The sequence below is a fragment of the Triplophysa rosa genome, linkage group LG8 (assembly GCF_024868665.1).
Source record: "Triplophysa rosa linkage group LG8, Trosa_1v2, whole genome shotgun sequence".
NCBI lineage: Eukaryota > Metazoa > Chordata > Actinopteri > Cypriniformes > Nemacheilidae > Triplophysa > Triplophysa rosa.
Window position 1 is genome coordinate 14,826,799 of NC_079897.1, and position 22,731 is coordinate 14,849,529.

General features: G+C 36.0%; 1 protein-coding gene across 1 annotated transcript; it reads right to left on the reverse strand.

Annotated features, from left to right (window-relative positions):
• Positions 1 to 722: 722 nt before the first annotated feature.
• LOC130558266 (zymogen granule membrane protein 16-like) lies at positions 723 to 2,243 on the reverse strand. Its single transcript, XM_057340586.1, has 4 exons — positions 2,156 to 2,243; positions 1,988 to 2,057; positions 1,545 to 1,671; positions 723 to 1,392 (listed from the first exon to the last, which is right to left on the reverse strand). Exons 2-4 carry the CDS (start codon positions 2,040 to 2,042, stop codon positions 1,086 to 1,088), a joined length of 489 nt encoding a protein of 162 aa, XP_057196569.1. The 5' UTR covers positions 2,043 to 2,057; positions 2,156 to 2,243; the 3' UTR covers positions 723 to 1,085.
• Positions 2,244 to 22,731: the final 20,488 nt, after the last annotated feature.

Consider the following 22,731-nt stretch of genomic DNA (forward strand, 5'->3'; position numbering starts at 1 on the left):
TGTTTCTTTCAATTAAGAGTGTTTTCAATCGTATGAGAATTACTACTTTTGTTGCCGAGGAGAAAACTGAAAATGTATATGATCACCACTTTCTTTAATGAGAACTCTGATTTGTTTTTTAAACGCGATTCAGTTTTCCGTGATCTTCCGTGGTGGAATGGCGAGCCAAGCCCTGATCTACGATACTAAAACGAGAAACCATCGTGATTCTACAAGCATCTGAACTTTACAGCTAAGCTGAAATACACACATACACTAAGTAGAAGAAGAAAAAGGCCTTTACATACATTAACATAGATTTTTTTCATATACACACGAAGGACAATTTCTTTTACAGTATTTCTAAATTGTGTTTCATTTACAACTTGGAAATGTGTTAGTGTTGTTGTAATAAAAACAAAATGGCGGCTGTTAATTGGTTTACTGTGCTTGGTAAATTTTTTATTATTAAATCCTCCCAGAGTCGAACCTGGACTTCTATTTAAACTTGTGAGTGTACTATTCATGTAACTTGACCTGTAGCCTGGGTTACACAGGTATAACTTTAATTGTTTTGCTTATAGTCAATATGTCTCATGTACAGCTGCTTTGTAACAATGAAAATTGTAAAAAGTGCTATATAAATAAAGTTGAGTTGAGTATTTTTGAGGAAATCATGATTATGTTTAGTAAGTGAAAAAAGGAACTCATAATAAAAAAAATTTAATTGTTACAAAATGAAAACTATCACGCCACCCAATTACATAAAACAATATGAAATCAATATACTGATTAAAACTTTTGTGATTAATGTTTTTGTGTTAGAAAGGCTGTATGAAGGCGTGTGAATGTGAATTTTTCTAGTGCGTAAAAAAGACATGAAATTATACATTTATACATTTTTATACATGTTTAATTAGATATTGCCTGATGTAAATAAGAGGAACCACCTACAAATACATTGAAAGTGAATATGTTAGTGGTGAAACCCTAGCTACTAATGAATAGAATATTACAGAAGTGTCATTTAGAGGACATAACCAGTTAAGAACAAATAATAGCATTTAATTGAACATTCATGCTTAACAAAAAAATAGATTAGCTCTTCATTTAACTGCCACCAGGGCCCAATGAGCCCCAATAGATGCTAAGGCCCATCCGTCATGTCGACCGCTGAGAAAGCGCAGTTGACTTCCTTTCATGGTGGGAAAGAAGTTGAATGAGGTTCCAGCAGACACCCCCACTTTGAAAGATCTCCCCAGAGTTGTGACAAACATAAGTTCATAGATGTAGCCCGAATGCTTCCCAGAGACCTGGATGATGATTTCTTTGTCGTAGAGTTGCATCTCTTGCTGGTTTCCATATTCTGAACCAAACACTGCCGTCCAGTTACTCTCATATCTCAGCTGAAGGCTGAAACAGATCATACAATACAAAGAACACAATGAAAGATCCATAACTAATTTTGTGATGAACTGAACAGAATGTTATAACAGTACTTCTTTATTATCACATGTTTTCTAAGAATGTTGGTCTACAGTATATGGCTGCTTGAGCAAACACACCCGGTAATATAGTTGCCGGGATATTCCCATACTCTGATTGCTGTGATTCGACCCTCACTTGCTGTGGAGAATTCAATGCCGCTGCCGCTTCCGACACTTAGAGAGTACTGGTAAACATCTGGTACAGCTAAAACAAAGAACAATAGCTGTAAGATCTGTGAGTCAATCCATGAGCATCCAAACAAAAAACACAGGATAAATGAGAGAATCTGTCAAACCTTTATAAAAGGGTTAGTAAAATGCAGTAACATTTCATTCACTTTATAAAAAATTGTTATTTTAAATTATAATTTAAAAACAATATATCGCCTAATGTAGATTGTAGAGAATGGTGAATCTTACTGTAACTACAAAGTCAGCATAAGTATGACTATTTATTTATTTGTTTATTTATTTGTGTTTATGTTTATATATATATATATATATATCGATCTGATACTCACGTATTGTTGTGCCTATAGCACAAACTGCAGAGAGAATCAAACACAGAGAAAACATGCTGTTCAGCCCAAACTGCAGATTCACAGTAAAACAAAATAAAGAAATACATGAGTTAAACATTTTGTTATTGTTAGTACTTTTGTTTAAATAAAATGATTTGATATTAATACCTGTAGTGCAGCCTGTTGTGGTTGATAATTGAGATGTATGGTGTGCTGTTCTGCATTTACAATCGTCACACCTCTTATCGTTCTTTTTTTCCACTCTTCAGCTGGAATGTTTCAGAACTCACAACCAATGGCGTGTTTGACGCTCACATTGTCCCCGCCACTAACTTCACTTTTTATTGTTGGTTTTAAAACATATGTGACCCTGCCTGTGAAAACCCAGCTAAAGTCATTTTAATGTGATTTACTGTTTCCTACATCATGTAAAGAACAGTCTGTGAAAATATAAACTTGATGTCTTTAATATTGACTGAGTAAGACCATGTCAAATATTCAAATAATAGTAAAATAATGCTTGAAATCCAATTATAAGGCTTTACCCTGGTTTCACAGGCAGGATCAATTTTCTTTTAACAGTTATGATTTCAGAACTTTATGCTAAAATGTATGCATAGTATTGTTCTACTGTTAATACTGTTAATGTAAAAATAAGAACTTGAGTAATTCTTTGAATTGTTGATTATTAATAGTAAAAATATTTTGAAATACAAAAAAATAACCTCACATTTACATTTATTCATTTGGAAGACACTTTTATCCAAAGCGACTTACAAGTAGGAGAGCATATAAACATTTCATCAACACGCTTAACAGTACTGTTTGTTTACAAAGTTTACTTGTTAAAATTGTGATACTCATATTCACAGTTTGATGTTTTTAAAAATTTAGAAACATATCTGCTGTCATTATTTCAGATCAGATATCTTTCATGTTTTCATCAACCTTGAGACAATAAAGTTTCAGCCTTGCAACATATTGTATCTCCACAAACAATGAGCCAGAACATGGTATGGAAAAAATGTAACTGGTTTGTCAACAATTTATTTAGATTTTACATTTCAAATAAATCAGATCACAATCAACAGCACCGTTTACTGCACATAGATCATGTAATATTAAGCACTCATACATATTGCATATATGTTGTAAAAAAAGGTGCCATTTTCCTTGTATAAATTACAATGCTGAATTGAATTTGTCCTCAGTTGTTAAGGAAGCAGTGCATCAACAAACAGATTACATAAAGAGAATAAAATAATAATGAAAGTAATGAGTAAAGAAAAACAAAGTGACAAATCTAACAGTTTTGCAATACTCTTTAACATTACCTTTCTCACAAAGGTATGATTACAAAAATATAAACCGGTTACACTGCCTATAAGCTAGAAGGGAGGTAACCGTAAACCTGGGGAATTTTGAGATTAATGAAGACTGGCAGTTTCTCATGATGGACGGATCATCATGGTGGTGGCACGTATAGAATAGCTGGGACCTCTGAAGTAGTGCCACTTGATGCCATCAAGTCTCCCTAAATTTTGCCCAGTGGTGTAGTATAGACCATAGAGATTTGATGGGCCACAGGCATCAAACCACCAGCCTTCAGAACAACAAAATGAAGACAATCATTAAACAAATAATATTAGGACAGATGGCAGTGGTGTAAAGTATTGGAGTAAATGTACTTAGTTACTTTACTTAAGTATCTTTTTGGCTACTTTGTAGTTGTACTGAGTATTAAAGATATTAGCAACTTTTACTCTCTACTTAACTACATTTTTGAACAAGTATATGTACTCTTTACTCCACTACATTTGTAATGACTAATGCAATTACACATTACATTTTCCATGCCACCTATCTTATAATTAATATTGCCATTCACAGGGCATTGAAGGTACTACAATCTTGTGGATTTTGCCATAACTTACAAAAACTTGTCAACATGGCTTCTTTATATGAATATGAGTGCAGTATCAGGTAGATGTCAATCGCTGGCGGTTTATACATGGTTAGCCCTCACCTGCTATTTCTACAGTAATATATTGGCAACACTCTTGCCAGCTAGTTACTGTAGGTCACACATCTACAAAAGCTCTTATTTTTAAAACTAACTCTTCCTAAATGTGCTCTAAACATGTTTGCTCAAAATTTGACCATATGGTGGGACTATTGCCATGAAGTGATGTAAACCAGTAAAAAGAATGTATATTTCAATTTTCAAAAGTGCTCTCACACTATATAGACAAAATATTAACCTATAGAATGAGTCGGACACAGAGAAATGAACAATTCACATATGAATCTCAACAATGGTGACAATCAACTGAACAGCTTCATGCTGCAATGCATGCTGGGTACATAGTACAAAACTCATTCATGATTGTTTGTCACCATTGATGAGGTTTGTATGTCAAGTGTCTAACTGTGTCTCAATTGCAAAGAAAGATTTTCTGACAGAGATCTTTCCATTATAACATGTAATCACTTTACCAAACATATCTTAATAAATCTTAAATGCTATATTATTATTATTTAATGATTGAATTCTTTCAGATGTATCTTCATTTACTAAGTAAACATAAAGTTGCGGTTCCTGTAAAGTCCCTTTCAGTGTTATGGTATAAGTGTACATTTTAAAGCTACAAGAAAGTCAAAGAGTCCAACCAAAGCAAACACTGATCGCCATAATGGTGACTTAAAACATAATTGAACCACTATGAACTAGAGTTAAATCTCAATAAGATCTTACACAGATGACAGAAATAAAGTGAAAGTGGTGTCTGTAATATGTGAAGATGTTATTGATGTTTGTGTTTAATTCTCCTCTGGTGAAATCTTGACAGATTTATTGTGTTCATCTGTTATTTACACTTGTTCATCTAAGACTGTGTGACTTAAGTGCGTTAATAGATTCTTTAATAATGTATCTTCAAACAGCCATTGCAGTAGTTTACTGTAAAACACCTACAGTAACTAGCTGGCAACAGTGTTGCCAATGTATTACTGTAGAAATGGCAGGTAAGGGCTAACAGTGTATGTGAAATGAGGACATGACTGCAGCTGGCGATGAGGCCCAAACCAGCATGTCCAGTGCAAAAAGGCTTTGACTTTTTAATTCTACTTAACATTATTTTATTTATCTGTTATATTGAAGAGACCTTTTTGAAGGACTTTGGTTTACTTATGAGCACTTGAGCTTAAATGAGACTTAGGGTGTTTGTAATGACGTAGGTTATGGTGTCGACCATGATTTGTTGCAATTTTGAGGTGTTCAGTCTTATTATGATTTAAGAAAATAAATGCGATTGCTCACCTCACAAATCAACTGTTTCTAGTTTTTCACTGATGTGTCTCTTAAGTGTTGAGGACTAGTGCTGCTTTGAGCCTACATTCAGTATGAGTAAAATACTCAAGTACTGTTAAAATCAGATACTCAAAGACTTTTACTCAAGTCGTTTTGGAATTGGTGACTTGTAACTTGTAATGGAGTAATTTTCACTGCAAGGTATCTGTACTTTTACTTAAGTATGGTTTTCAGGTACTCTTTACACCTCTGACAGATGGACAGGCAGACAGACAGAGAGATAGAAAGAGAAATCCACAGTTGGTATTCTTGTAAATATCTTTATGTCATGTAAAGAAAAGAACATTATAATCTAGCTCTTGCTCGACCTGCTCCACTGCTGTCGGGTTGCTTATACCGCCTATGAGCATGAGCCAATTGCGCATGCAGTTGTCATTATCCATGTCTTTTGTGCTTAAATCAGCCCCATTTATCGCCAAGCTGCTCTGTCTGCCAGCAGTCCCACTGTAGCGCTTCAGAAACAGACAGAAGGAGTGTAAGAGGTCATTCACACACACTATATTGCTGCGTCTGTCTGTGCTTTCTTAATTGTTTTTTACACATGTTGCTATATTTTAGAATAGTGCAATTCAACTCCAATCTTGCAGTCAATGTCCTGGAAAGTTTAGTTACAACCCTAATAAATGCGTATCCCTAAAGTACCCGCATAGTTCTATTTCTGTACTAAAATCTACCCACAAGCAGGGAAGAAATTAGTGATGTCACACTGAATTTACAAGTCAAAATAATTAATGTTTCACTAAATCATGTATTTTTTACAGTACATTTAAATGTATTATATCACAATGTGGGTCTAGGTAATAAAGGCCACTTCTGTTACAGGTCTTTGTATGTCCCAATCATTTGCTATATGGACTAAAATGAATGTACTGTACATGTACTTTCCCATAGCAAAAAAACTGTTCATTTTAGGGGATACTACAGTATACATGAGTGATTTGAGACGTACCATATTAAGTAAAAAATAGTTTAAGGGGATGGTCGCACAATTCATACTAATATTGACAAATAAATTGATAAAGCTATACATAAACAATTTACAGGGTCCCTCAATGCAGTTTGTGTGAAATATTGCAAGCAGCAAGACGAGGTGCAAAAACATTGTCTGATGCTGTCCTTCTAAAACCTGTCCTCTATATTTTGTGTCTTTTTTTGTCATAAATCATTTTTATTTGTCACTGGGTCATGCAAATATCTAACCAATAAAAAGTATGAAAAAGTGCTTGTCAACTTGACAACACGGTATTTAATCATTTAAAAAGAAAATAGTGAATTTGGGTTTCGGAAGATGCCTGTGTTCCATTGTGTGTGCAGAACACATTGTGTGTGTGTTTTTGAACGCAAGAAAACAACCTGTGAGAACGGCCCCACAGAGAGACAAAGAGGCAGTTTACAGTTTCTCACACTTGAGAGAGAACAGAAACATTTTTTGGCACGCTCTAAAAATGTCACTGGCTGGAACAACATAGTGTGCATTATTTACACTTCATTCTGGGAATCTTGTTCGAACGGTTTACCGCAAAGGTCTCTGTTCATTTAAACAATGTCCTAATTTGCACACATGCATCAGAAGCGAAACTACATTAAGGGCCCCAAGGCAAAATTATTCAATTAGGCCCTTCTGACATTTTTATTGTGAATATTTATTTGTCAATGATTGAACAATGATCAAATAAAAGTATATTCAAAACACATGTGATATAACAAAATGTTTACTTTTACAACATTAATGCCAAATGCCCAAAGATTTATCATATATGACCAATACATTGAAAACTAAGAAATGATCGTATTTATAAAGTTATGGTTAGCATCAATTTTGTTTAACACTTTTCTAATTTAGTCCTAATAAATGTATTAAATTTATAATCTTAATAAATATAAATGTATCTGTTTCATCCTTTTCACGTTAAGTTTAACAAACTTTATTATTCAAAGGGACATCCCAAGCACAAATACCTCTAATAAATGTCACAATCTGCTGCTGTGTCATTATTTATCAGTAAGGAATATTTTTCTTTCTTTGCCATCGACTTTATATACGAGTGCTGTCGGTCACTTCTCTGCAAGACTATGTGTTCATCAAATGCCACATACAGAATAAAATGTTTTAAATCAAAATGAAAATAGCATCAGGATCGTTTTCTAAAGTATGCCTTCATGGATGTGAAGCACTTTATTCAGAGGTAAACAACTTAAGTGTGTCGATGAGACGAAAACTTGGGAGAGTGAAAACTTTACAGTAGATGGGAAACTGTATTGTATTGCCCAAGCGTCACAAAAGTGCATTTATGACAAAGAACTGCACATTTGCAGATGTCATAGCAAATAGCAGTAAACACACCTAATTCTCGACTTCTGAAGTTCACTCCACACTGCGAGCCCGTGGATTGAAGAGCGCGCTAAATAAAGACGAGTCGAAATATTATGGCGTTATTTTAATGACAAATGTCTCGAGCGCATTATTAAAAGGCGAGAGCGCATTCTTGTAATACGAGCGCGCGAATCTCTCCGCTCGCACGCCGATTTCCTTTGCTCATGTACAAAACTGGGCGCGTGCTTTCAATTATACGCTGCTCTCTTATGAATTTTCTCTCCTCTCGCTCAGTGAGCGTGTGCGAACTCAAAATGCGTGCCGTGCGTCCACGAATCCTTTGGTACTCTTGCTCTGGAGAGGTCCTCCTGTGTGTTCCAGGCATTATAAGCTGTCAAAAGTAGTCAACCAATCAGGGATAGGCTTCCCTGCGGGCCAATGAAAATGCAACCTCTTAACTACAGTAGGCCTAATTGTTAAAAATGCTTGATGAAAAGAGTTGTTTTTTGTGTTCCTTTCTACAAAAGTGTCATGTTAATGTGTAATTCTTCTAAAATAGTATATTGTAAATTGCTGAGTTTCATTCTTATAAAATCTTTTAATATATAAATCTTTTAATGAGTGGATTCTTGCGTGTGGGTAGGTGGGTGGATGGGGGGCACCTCTGGGGCACCATGAGGTCTTAATACGCCTCTGGATCCACCACGTTCTCAGATAACAATTTTAATATATTTGATGCAACATTATTAATCAAATGCAGCTGCAGAGGCTCATGCGACGCTATACGTCCCATCCCCATCCCTCGCGACAGTGTCCTGGGGTCACAATTGCGCACTCTGTTCGCCGGTGTATTATACTTTCAGCTGATAACTCCCCCCCCACACTTTTAAAACCACTGCGTAGTCTTTAATAAAACGAGCATATTTTTTATCATTAGCATAACTGTAAGGGGATTGTTGTCATATTAAATTGTATCTAACTAGCCAACTTCACAAACGTTAGTTTGTGTGGTGGTGAATCGATACATGAGGGAGAAAGGGAGAGATAACTTATACTTCAATGAACTCCTGGCCAGCCTTGTGAAAGTCAGGCTAGAGACACTGCCAGCAATCCATAAGTGCAACAGGTGCTTGATAAAACTGCACAAATGTTCATTGTTGATTATTATAGTTAACTATCAATGTCAATAATAGGCATAACTTGCACTCCTAAGTATGACCCAGTGTGTGAAAACTATAGGCTAAAAATCTAGTTATTAGTGACGAGCATCAGAGTTTGATTTTAACCATTTATTTCAATATGATTTACTATAAGTCTTTGACATGGCCTTAGTCAAACTAAATCAAAATCTTAAGATTATACTTTCACAGGATATTCTTTACATCATGTTGGTTGCCCTGCTGAAAATTTAATAGAACCCTTCCCAAAACACAAGAGATGCAGATGGGAATCAATAGAATACCCCATACTTTTTTAATCTGTAAGAGAAAAAATAGTGGAAACCACTAGAATTAATGTAATACTATTATTTTAGCAGGGTTTATGTAGAAATAGTATATCACAAATAAATGATTTTATAGCTGGGTTTTCACATGGATCACAAGTGTGTATTGAAAATTGCCAGCTGATCAAACCTGTGCTTTGGGGACTGTATATACTGTATATTGTATACTATCTTAGGCTAAATGTAACTCTTAACTGACTGTGATAAACAAAACCAGCAAGTCCCTCCAGTCAGAGGCGTATTAAGACCTCATGGTGCCCCTGGGCAACAGCCCCAGAGGCAGAGGCGTATTAAGACCTCATGGTGCCCCTGGGCAACAGCCCCAGAGGTGCCTCCCCATCAACCCACCTACCCACACGAAAGAATCCACTCATTAAAAGATTTATATATTAAAAGATTTTCAAGCATTTTTAACAATTAGGCCTACTGTAGTTAAGGGGCACCTGCTTTGTGTTGTAATGTTACATTTCAGGTTTTGATGTAGTGAAAAAAAATAACTAACATTTTTTAACAGGTGTAAATGTTGTGCGTGCCACGACACACACACACACACACACACACACACACACACACACACACACACTATAGTTTGCATGTATGTATTCACATTAGGGGGGCAATGGAACAATGTACAGATTTTCAGGACATTGGGACTTTAATTCACCAAAGTGGCATTCACCAGATTACAATGTATAGCAAGGTTATTCATAAAAATAACATGAAACGTTATTGTTACTATTTTAACTGCTATACAGCTATTCAAACGCTCTATTTAAGCACAGTATGTGTATATTCTTCTTACTAAACGATCACATAAGTACTAAGATAAAAGTGTACTCCACTAAAAAGGACACATATGAATTGATTGCTATAGTGATGACACCGACCGTTCTTCACTTTCACTTTAAAACCCAGGTTTGGATCTTAAATAGTGGCCTTACCTCCACGTACTATTATTAGCATACATTATCGGCACTATAACATCTTATTTCTGACGCATGCCATGTATATATACCTTTATTAATCAGTGCTAATCCCCGCATTTTTAGTCTCCGCTACAACAATGCGCTCTGCATCGTTCCCGCTTCCATCTGTTTGAAGATTAAAGTGTAGGCTACACGAAAGACGACTCGCCTCATAGCAGTCACTTGTGATTGGCTGAATGTTAATTCACTCAAATCTATGTAACTAACCAGATAACATGGGCGGGAATATTGGCGGAGGTGTGTCGATAAAGTGCGGAGGACAGAACCATTTTTATCTGAAGTGGGAGTATTCCCGCACATGGTGCCACGCCTATTTAGCGCAGATGCGTGACTTAAGTTTTAAAAAACAAATGCTTATGTACATTTATAAAAAAATATATTTTGTATTGCGGGTTTATTTGGTGCCCCTAAAGTCTTGGTGCCCCTGGGCACTTGCCCAATTGCCCATATGGTTAATCCGCCTCTGCCTCCAGTCGTCGTTGGCTATTGAAATCTTGCTTGCAATTCAATAGTTCAGCTATGCAGATAATAATAGTGGCAGGATTGGCAAGGTATGCTTGTTTGGCGTGCTGTCCGGGGAGAGGGCCCGAGCTCGCCGGTTCCTATCGAACCCGGAGGACTCTCCTCCTGTCGAGGCGAGTGCGCCAAGCTCGGAACCGGCCCGAACCCAATTGTTGCATATACCGAGCTGCAGCAGACACATTACACAACTTTACTTTCCATTGTGCGAGCTGTCTCTTTAATACCGCGTGGGTTATACACATGTTGCTGCTGATTGGGCTGAAATTCTTGACACACCAAACAAGAGAAAACGTATCTCAAACCCCGTTGCAAACCGTTTCCAGGAAACATGTCGTTCAACCCGGAAACCGTAGCAAAACGTTGCGCACCGGTTTGAGCTTGAACATGCCCGTTTTTTCTCTTTCTTTTTTTGCAGCATTTGTTTTCACATAGGAAATTTGTGACCCTGTCTGTGAAACCATCTTAAGTCTCATAATCTAATTATGATTGATTTTAACCATTCATTTCACTTCAATCTTTGACATGGCCTCAGTCAATATTAAATTTATTAAAGATATCAAGGTTATATTTTCACAGAATTTACTTTACATTACGTAGGATGATTTTATGTAGAAATTTTTTTACTTTTTACCTGAGTTTTTAAAGGCAGGATCACATACTTTTAGTGTTTGCAGCAAAAAAGTTGGGAGTTTACGCAAAAATAATATTCTGTCAGGTACTGAGCATCATATCTCTTCAAACCACCATGCTTCCTTCCAATAAGCATTTATTTAAAGATCAATATATCTGCAAGTGTAATCTCTATATTTGTCCTTGTACTGCTCTGTCTTTTTTTCTGTAGGCCTATGTGTCACTAATAAAAAATAAATATATCAGAATGTCAGTGCTAATTTTCTAATACATTTTCAACATACCTGTTTTGATAACTTGACATACCGGGTTTCTTTTAGCTGAAATCTGATCTTGGTAAGATTTCTTTCAGCGCAGATGGTATATAAAATATAATCTCTGAACAAATATAATACAACCGTAACACAGTAAATCTAGGGATGGAAAACAAGTAGGGGTGGTTTGAGTAGCATGCTGAAGTCATAACAACATATTTAAACGACTTGTTTAAAATAAGTGAAATAAAAATACCTGAATGCAGCAACATGATCAAATATACCATACAGACAAAGATTTTCATATTCAAATGAAAAACTCAAATTCAAAAACACATCGTTATGAAGAATGTAAACAGCGCACACGTGCATAGCCTGCCCTCCTCTGGAGAGATGGAAAAACACTGGCCTACAGATTTTTTTATGCATTTTGGCACTGTTATGCGCAGAATAAAAAGACAAATTCTCATGGGTCTTTAATAAGATTTTTATCACAGGTGTTTGAATTGCATGAATGAAGTCCATTCATTCACGGCTTCGGTGAGTAGGCCTATACTCCCCTTAAAAAATAATAGCATAATATGTATTTCATAAATCGAAGTCCTTTATAGTTGGGTCATCGGACGCACGCGACTCGCCGGAAGTTAACTTCCGGTCTGTGTTTGATTACAACATACATTTATTAATACTGTATTGTTTATTTATTTTAATGAATTAAATTACAACTACTCAACAGTTATTATTTGCGGAAGTCTACCGCAAGTTGAGTTTTGTCATAACGTTTGTTTATGTTTTAATTAATTAAAAATACTGCCTTCGTATTTTAAAAGTCTGTTCAAATGACCTCATCGCTCTGGTAAGAGTTTCATGAAAGACTCTCAATCAAAAACTTTAGTACAGACTCGTTCACTAGATGTCGCTGTAAGCTATATCAAAATCTAACGTACTGTCACTCCGGACTCATTTCCAAAGAAATCAGTACAACTAACCACTGCTTCACTTCTGTATAATGAGACGATTCTATACAGGCATCTATACAAACTGATGAACCAACAAATGAAACTTGTTTACAAAGAAGAGACAAGATGATTCAGAGTAGATTTACATATAAAAAGCTTCTCGTGAAAGGTTTGAGAGATTATTTGCATGAAGCTGACAGGCGGCTGAAGAGGATGAAGGAGAGCAGATGAGCAGGTTTTTCAGAGGAACTGAATTAACATGTGACATGGCCATTCACCTGCCTCCAGCTTTGATTTGACTGCGCAGTTCAGCAGTGCGTTATGCATAAGCCTTTTTACATCGAAGGAAACATTCGGGTCAAATGCTATAGCCTACGTTCAAGTCAATCAAACGCAACCTGCAATTCATGCATGAAATGCCTGGAAATGAAAACAGACTCCTCTGGGGCTCGGCTGAAATAGGGTTGAGAAGAAAGAAAGTTGTGCCAATGTTGCACGAGCACACATCACAGTCCAAACACAGTAAAAATATCTTAAGTGAATATCAAGGACATCTATCCATTTAGAGTCAAATCAGCTTTACAAATACTGCCGTCACAGTAACAGAATATACATATGATATTACGCAGGCCTAAAATCATTTTCTAGAGTATGCCATTGATGAACCACATTTAAAGCCCGTTTCCGACCCAGTTACAGTTCCTTGCACAGGTCTTTCTCAAAGTGTATTAGACCAGACCATGTCTTTAGAGAAAAATCCTACAAGAAACCTTCCCAGTCATCCAAAGTGATTATGTAATTTGCCGTAATATATTATTATTAGGGCATTTTTAAGAAACACCCATTTTCCTCATATATCTTTGTTTCAAAATCATCAACAAGAAGTGGAAAATCCAAAGCACGGTGCTCAACCTGTCCATCTTCTATAAAGCTATACATTCTGAATAAATTGCTGTTATCATCTTTCAAACCTCTTGGTGTGAAACATCATGGACAAATCAAAGCTCTTGTTTCCTCTCTTCCCAGAAAATAAAATAATTGTAGATAAAAAGGATGCTTGATTTAAGTGACTGACCAGATACACTGAGCGTAGTTTAATGCAAATCATTCACCCCTGAAGGTGTTTTGGAATATAAATACCAAATATGTGCATTCGGAAAATCCAGCTTGTCTCAGCAAAGCCAGGCTGGGAGGTAAACATATAATATATTCATAAAAGTGTAGCATATATTTCCATCCTAGCAAAACGTCTAAGGTGTCTGGGCCATGCCTGTTTCTGCCCAGCACGGAAATTATGCATTAGTACTGTAATGTGATCATCAAAACCCCGGAAATACCGAGCGATCCATCACTTTCGGTCATCTCTAAACCCTTCATTTGTATTCATTGTTTGCTGCATTGCTCTTTTTTTTTGGCCTTTTCTTTTCTCTCAATTTGTTGTTCACACAGAGAGCTGATCTTGCAGCTTCTGGCGTAGCTCAATTGTAACGGATCCATCAGAGGGTTTTTTTCATCCCAGAGTTACATAATGGACCATTACAGCCTAAACAACAGGCCTCTCCTCATCTACATCACTGATCACTAATCAAATATCTGAAAACACTTCAGATCAAACACACACTCACACATTTAGATGTAGTGCTGATACTGCTTCAATCTAACTTTATTATTATCCCCATGGTCTTCTTTGATATTCCACTGAAGAAAGTGAAATACCCTGCATATGTTCGTTCCTTCAACCTTTGACCTTTGTATGTTCGTTCACCTATGACATACTAAAAACAACTATGAAAATGACTCATAATTTACCACAAGGAATATACAGCCGTGGAAACAATTAAGAGGCCACTTAAGTTTTCCCATTATTCAGCATTTCACTCCAGTCTAGTATGTATTGAAAAGTAACAGAAACAAACCTTGACAAAGTCACCAACCAGCAATGTGAAAGACTGACGAATGAAAATGAGTAAATGATAACAAAATGATCATTTTTGTGTGAGCTGTTTCTTTAAATTTACATGAGATTACAAGTTTTGTAATGTGATAGTGAACAGAGCATTGGACTGTTCAGGCACTGGAACACAGAAATTAATTAATACATTAAAAAATCTATAATGCACATTCCTGCTGAGTCGTTTACCACACTGCCCTGGACCCGCAGCCCCAAAGGCATCATTTACATGACGTTACTGTAATCGGTTGCACCACCGCAAATGGTCAGTCAAGATGTGAAGTCTGTGCCAGTGCTGAATTTAACCAAGAGGAGGAGAAAGACTGCAATTATAACCACAATCCCTCGATCGGCTCTGTTGACATTGCACAAATATGCCTACACTACTGTTCAAAAGTTTAGGATCACTTGACTGGAATGTATTTTGTGATCCTAAAAATCATTTGATCAAAAGACATTTGCTTATTTTTTAAATAGTTTTGTAGACGAAAATATAATTGTGAAAAAAAATGTATTCCATTATAAAACTAACATTTTATTCAATAAAGTTTTTGAAATTGATGATTTGAACTAAATAATGAGGAAATGCAGAAAATGAAAGCCCAGCATAGATGGAAAGTACTTCTGCTTAGTCCCCGTGAACCAGAAGTTACGATTGTTTTACTTGCTATTGCTATTCTAACGCATTTCGGAATGAAACAGAATTTCGAATGAGACAAAATAGTGGACGTGGCTTGTTTTTCACTATGATTTGATTGGATGTAAACACAGCAGTTGCTTTTTGAAATAGAACTGGCAGGAGACTGACAGTTGAAGGGGAGGAGTTAACAGATGCTCCACCCAAGCCTACATTTACATTTTTCGCATTTGGCAGACCCTTTTATCCAAAGCGACTTAAGGCTAAAATACACTACAAGACTTTTGCTCAGATTTTCAGTCTGGACTTGTTGCAGAAACGCTGTGCCAAGTCTGTAGATTTGATCAGTTAATGTGTTTCTATCTTAAACTTTCAAAAAGTCTGCAAGTGTATGATGTCTAGTTTTAGAAAAATCTGTTCAGATTTTAAAAGTCTTGCAGTGTATTCCAGCCATTACATTGGATAAACTATACATATGTTTCTGAGTGTGTGCAATCCCTGGGATCGAACCCATGATCTTGGCATTGCTCGTGCCATGCTCTAACCACTGAGCCACAGTCACTAGAGGGCAGAAGTGTATTTTCAGATTTTAACTGAAGATTACGAGGGCACATGAATTCTAAAAAGAGAATGACCCACACTGATAAGCTATTCATAGTAAACGCTGCAATATTTCATGAAAAAAGTAAATGTATTTTTTTTATTTCCCTGGGACTTTAAAAAGCATCTCAGGAGCAGATGACACTTGAAGAAACTGGCTGATTAAATGGCAATTCTGCAATTCAAGGCAAAAAATAAACTGTAAAAACAGTTTTATTTGACAGAATTTTGACATATTTTTTGAAACGTGAAAAACGTTTAACTTACTTCTTACAGTGTAGCTTCAGTACTTTAAAGGACAATATAGCTTTGATTTGTTTTAGATCTCTTTGGTCCCAACATAATTCTCATCACCACGTTATTGTTTTGACAGGTTTTATATTATTCTAGAAAAATTCATAAGGAATGATCCTAAACTTTTGAGAGGCAGTGTACATCGTTGTGGTTGTACTGAATGTAAACAGGCAGCTAAGACAAAACTTTTCCTCCCTGGTTAACAGGGAAATGTATCTTATTAGATTGGCATGTAAAAGACAGAGAGACTGCAAAAGAAATGGAAAATTGGGTTCATTTTAGTGGGTGTAAATTAAAAAACACAATGGGAAAATGGGTTCAGAGAGGTCATAGCTCAGTGTGTGTGGGAGTGGGAACAGAATGAGATCTGTGACCGAGTCCTGTGATCTTGCTTTTCTCATCACCATCGACTCAACACCACACATGTAAGGCTCTCACGTTACACAGTACACACACGCTCATGTTACAAACACACAGATCTCTGACCCATGACCATTTCACTATATCACACTTTAGGCAACTACACTGCGAATTGTGTAAGAATAAAACAGCATTTAAGCACAACGTGAAACATTGTTGATGACGCAGACTGAGAGTTTGTGATTGGAGAACAGGTCATTAAACATCTGTGCTAGATATACTCGATTAGATTTGTAACAGATCAAAAATTCAGTACAACATCATTTCGATTTTGTGTATGTTGCCAGCTGTGAGACAATGATGTAACAGCATGAAGCCGGGAGCCATTAATGATACCCAAACTTTCACCAAAACTGTAGCATCTGGAAACGACACCAACAGATCTGGATGCAATCTCATGATGATAAATAGACTCCACAGATTTACACAACTTGGATGATTGACTACTTTAAGTGAATCTGAAAAAAAACTACAGCAAAGAAAGAGAAAATCATTATAGACAATAGGCAGCAGAGCAGGCTTTATGCCGCTCGATTGCAGCAAATTGCATCAGCACACTTTCGATAGTCTGGTCGCTTTTCCTGAATCTCAGGAATAACATGCTCTTGGAATCAATTTCAATGAGAAGAAAGTGACATGTGGCTCATAAAAGCCGCCATATAAGTTTAAGTGGATGTACACTTCAACCTGTCAGAGAGAAGTCGATGTAAACCGCATCAGGACAAATAAACTTTCTGAAGGCTGATGGAACAGACACTGTTCAGCCTCCAGTTGACTATCAATACACTTTGTTTCAGAAATGTCTCTGCTCATCTCCACAAGTGCTTATTTTTACATCATAACGAAGATGACTCGAATGTGCTAATTGTTTTAGATGTAAAAAACTAAGACTCACTTCTTTGTTGTCTGTGGTCATAACTGGAAACATGACCAGATGTGTCTTCAATCTCTTCAAGGAACTGAATTTCATGAAAACATGATGATTTTTGTTATTTTTCTGTCCTTTATGTGAGTGATTTTTTATTCATTTTGACACATATTATCACTCTATTTCAACCAACAATTCTGTCCCAGATATTTTTATTGTCCAGTATTTTTTTTTTAAGTTAATGTAACAGTGTTCTCATGATAAAGGAAAAAAAATGCCACTCATCGTGATGCCATTCAAGAACAGAATATTTTTTATGTTTTGATTTAGTAATTTTGTCCAGTCAAACAGTAAATTTGTCACATTTTGTAAAAGTAAAAATGGTAAAAACAGTACATATGCCATGACAAAGGACAGGAATCATTTTCATTGCCACCTAAAATAACATGACAAAAATATACTGGGGAATAATTTATATAACTTTCAAAAAGCAATGTCAGTTTTCCCTCTGTAAAGTACTGTATTGCAGACATATGTAATAATGTACAGAAAAGTGTGTTTACATTTTTTTTTAATTCACAAGGTCAAAGCAGCCAATAGTTTTAGACATCCTTGTTCTCTAAAAGAAAAGAATAAATGAAGAGTTTGGTTTTCAAAAATTGAGTTTTACTTTTATTGTGTTAGTAAGCTGTATTTTTTGAGTTATTATGGCTTAAATCAAAACAAACCAACTGCAGTTTGATTGATATTAATTGGAATGCACAATAAAAATGAGTTATCTCATTTAGAACCAAACTCTTCAAATATTAATCTATATGAATATTATTATTGTATTTACTTTATGTATACCCAGATCCACAACCGGTCCATAAAATACATAAGCAATAAAAGAATAAAGAGATTATTTGAATAAAAGAGATTATTTGGTCTGTTTTTCAGGGACGTTCTTTCAGGCTTTAATTTTACTCTGAATAGGCAGCAAACCTGCCTGTGTTCCCTGCATATGCTTCAAAGAATTCCAGGAATTCAAAGATTTTGATCTGTGGCATCTGTTGCACATTTTATTGAAAAGGCTGGATTGCTCTGGTTTCATCTACCATTCTACCATGTGAAAACACAAGGCTGTGGAAAATTAATCTGTTGAGCAGTGGAGCACACTCATAGATCACAGCCACAGCAGCAGAAAGAAATACACTGTCCTATTAATTCAATCAATGATTTGTCAAGTAGCTCTTCATTCCCCTTTATTATAAGGGGTTATTTTTTCCATTTAATATGAAAAGTTATTCAGATAATAAATAATAAGGATAATAAATACTACCTAGAACATGAAGAATACGTTATTTAAAGCGGTTTAATCAATAAAAGAAATTTAAAGCAGTTTAATCAATAAAAGAAATGCCAAAGAAATTCAACTCCATTTATATAGTTTTAAGTGGATTTGTTTGATGTGATCTAAATCCACTTAGCACAATGGCAAAACACCTGCCCTGAAACATGCTATACTGTATTACCGAATTCATGCAACATAAAATTGGGAAAGAATGCTGAAAGGAATGATAAATGGAAGTGTCATGCTAATTTTTTAAAGTGACTTTAACTGGACTGAACAAATTTTGACAAGGATGAATTCTGCCACGGTGCTTAACCAAACGCTGTTCACCAACATTCATGCAATTTAATTCTCATAGATTCAAACATCTACTGTAGACTATATATCAAGTTATTCCACACCAGATGCTGTAAATCATTTCTATATATGGACTACGCTTCACACGGGAATAACAAAGAGCCCTTCCCAAACCATTAAGTACAAAGCACACAATTCTTTAGAATGGGCCTTGAGGATTTCATTTCTCTCACAGAAATTACCAGTATAGTTGAATCTGTTCATCAGTATTTTACAGATTTACTTACTTGTTTTTATTTTGAACGTCACATTTATAATACACGTGCCACAAAATACTGAGAGGGCACGTTGCTTTGGCAGCCATAGCTGAACTTCACCTCCGGCTTTAACAAATCCCACGGGGAACAGAAATAATAAATCTGACTGACTTCTGTTGCCTTGACAACACACCAACTTTAGAGTGATACCTTATGTGTCTTCCATGTCCATTTTACTGAAATACGTTCAGATCATCTATCAGAATAGGTTATTTAACTTAGGAGAGTAGCCATAAATTGCACGCATTGGAAATAAGAGATGATGGATTTCATAAATTGGTTTGTTATTATAAGACCTGTTTGGTAGACAGAAATGTATTTGTTTTGATGTTCCACAAGTCTTGAATCACAAGATGGTTCAATTACATGAGTGTAGCACAAATGCTTTTAAAAGTATGAAATTAAGTAGGGAAAAACTAGAAAGTATCCCAAACTTTGAATCAATATCAGCCATTGATAGTATATAGTAAGATATACATAACTTTTTTTTTTACTAAAATATTTCTGCTCCCATCACTACGCAGTATCCTGAGATTGCATTATGACGGTTTGCAACTCTCACACCTGCAATAACCTGTATCCTCATTCAGTCGACAACGTGATCATAAGCTGGCAGCTTTAGGAGAGCTCTCCTAACAGAGATCTACATTTGGCCTGAAGGCATCCAGCTCTTAGAGAGACTACAAGACTACAAATTAATGACAGTAATTCAGACTTGTGGTGACATCATTTCCCGTAGGGAATCAAACAAAACAGACAAATATTTATGAAGTTGATGAACAGAATCATATGACCTTAAATTAGTTCAAAAAGATGTGTTTTGGTTGTCGGTATTTCATTAAGATGATCTACTGAAAATCAAATTACAAATAAAAAAATTCAACATGCTATTTAATTTTGTATAGTTGGCATAGCAACATAAAAAAGTGTATGAGCTATCTTATTGCTCTTTCGTTATCAACATCAAAGGCCAAAACAATCAAATTTTACACTACATTGAAAACCTTCTCAATATGCAGATTGACATAAATACAGTAACAGATACATTTCAACACTTTGTTTTAAGGACATTTTTGTTACTTTTATGCAACAACCAAGTACTCCCAGGTAAAAAATGTTTTACATTTATGTTTTGTGCATAAAGTTCATAATGTACTTAAAGTGCTCTATTGTCACACGTTATATCGTTTTTTGTACAATTTAATCTTCTTAATTTTATCTTAAGACATTAAAAACATTTTTTTGTATATTAAGTACAAAATTTGTGCATGATAATAAACCACTACACAAGTACATAAGTGTATTTTTTCACCTTTTCACCTGTTGTGCCAGTCTAGAACTACAGTATAACCGCTAAACTGAGAAACATGTTTCCCCCAACAATAAACATTTATTTATACCCTTGATGCAATGTGAAACCAAGGTCCCAGGGGAAAACCGTTTGGGAAGCACTGATTTAAGACACACCAGGCTTCAACACTCTCCTGAAGCACCTTGGCTTTATTTTAGGTCTCCTCTAGAAGTCTGACACACATATTTGGTGTGCTTGAATTGATGTCCTAACACACACATTGGTGGAAAGGGACAAGGAGTTGATTCTATAAATAAAGCAAGATGGATGGGCGTCCATAACCCTATGTAAAGGTGACTCGGATGGGTTTGTGTATGTTTACAGGAAGGCTAAAATATGCGTTCGGTGTAGGTAAATGGAGGAAATAGTGGCGTTTCCCACTGACTCACATCATTTTCCATCTCATTACACCCAACAATCTCTGCTTAACCTCATTAAACCTCAATGGCCCTGTTTGGAAGTCTGTTAGTATGCAGAAGCGTTTTTTCAAACATGGGTCCAGTGTGATCATGGCCCTCAAGTCACATTGGGTGCTTTTACTTTCCGCCTACGAGCTGCTATGCTTCCATGACTTGTAATTAAATTACTGACCGCTTCCATATTCATCAGTCAAGCATTTCAGACCAAAGAATCACTTCCACACACTTCTGCGTCCGCAGTCTCTGGGAACGTCAGCTGAGTGCTGTTCCCGCGTTGGGGGCCGCCGAGTCGATGGAGCTCTCATTTTTGTTTTCGTAGGCCAAGCGGTGCCCTTGCAAATCCTGACATCATTTGCAATAACATACACAAGCGGAGTTAAAAGCTTCCAGATGTTTTTCTACTCAGCAGATTAACCTTAGCTCTCATTTCACAACTCACAGGTTGGAGAGAACCGCTAAGGTGCGACGCTGGTTGCTTTTTACCGCCACACCCAATGATCTGACTGCACCCTTTAACTCAATTTAGGAATGTTTCTCTAAAATTAGAAATAATACAACAGATCAAAATCAAATCTTGAAATGAGAATGCAGCTTTCTCTCGTCGATATAACCATGTAGAAAGAAATTCACACAGGTTTGCAACAGCATGAGGGCGAATAAAGGGCTACAGAATTTTCATTTTTGGGTGAAGCAACACTAAGCCCAGAAAAATGCTTTTATGGCCTCTAATCTGAGGCCCACGAGGATGTAAAGGCAATCTGAGTTGATGCCTGCACGGTTTTGTTACCCGATCAAAGCAAACCAAAATCTCTTGTGGAGTCATTTTTCTTGACGATTCGGGAGAAAATTATTATGTCTAGGAGAAAGTGAAGGTCAGGAATAGAGCAAGCAGCGCTTAAGTACAACCAGGTCTTCACTTTAAACTGACCTTTTACTATAGCCTATAGGCTATTATAGTGTTGTGTCAAAAAAGAACATGTGATCATTGCATGCAAAATAAATAATATAAACAACACCAACAATGACTTAACAGTTAAACACCAGTCACCTTATTTTCCAGTCTGTGACATTTCTCTCAGTGTGGCAGGATATGGTGAACAGAGATTTTGTGGCATAACCAAATACTAGGACCGATTTTCTTGCATAGTGCTCAAATTGTCCCTCAATTTAAGTTGTCATAGAAACAAGAACTTACTTTGATGTAATTGAAAACCAGACATTAAGTGCAGGCACAGTGACACACTTACACAGACAGCATAATGGACATGGAAAATACAACTGCATTTCCATTGCCCGATAAACACAGCAATATGTTTTCAATGTCAATCAAAGAATAAACACATGTCTGGATTTTGGTTGCGCTACTAAAAAAAACTGTCCATCACATGTAAAAATTTTTGTGTAATACTAAAATAAATCATCATGCAAGTAAACAAATTGAAACAAACACATATTGTACATACAGTATAAAGGTATTACTTCTAATAACTACCACACATGATATTCTTTACGATTTGAGTCACTTTATATTTTTCATTTGAACAACGCTAACATGAACATAATGCTATATGTAACTTCAATCAGCTCTATAACATAACTGTGATAAAGACGTAATAGATTCAATGGTAAAAATAGAGGAAGGATGACTGGGAGACAGCGTTTTCATTACCTCCTGACCACATGTTTGTTTTTTGGAAAGGAGAACTGGGCTCAGTTTC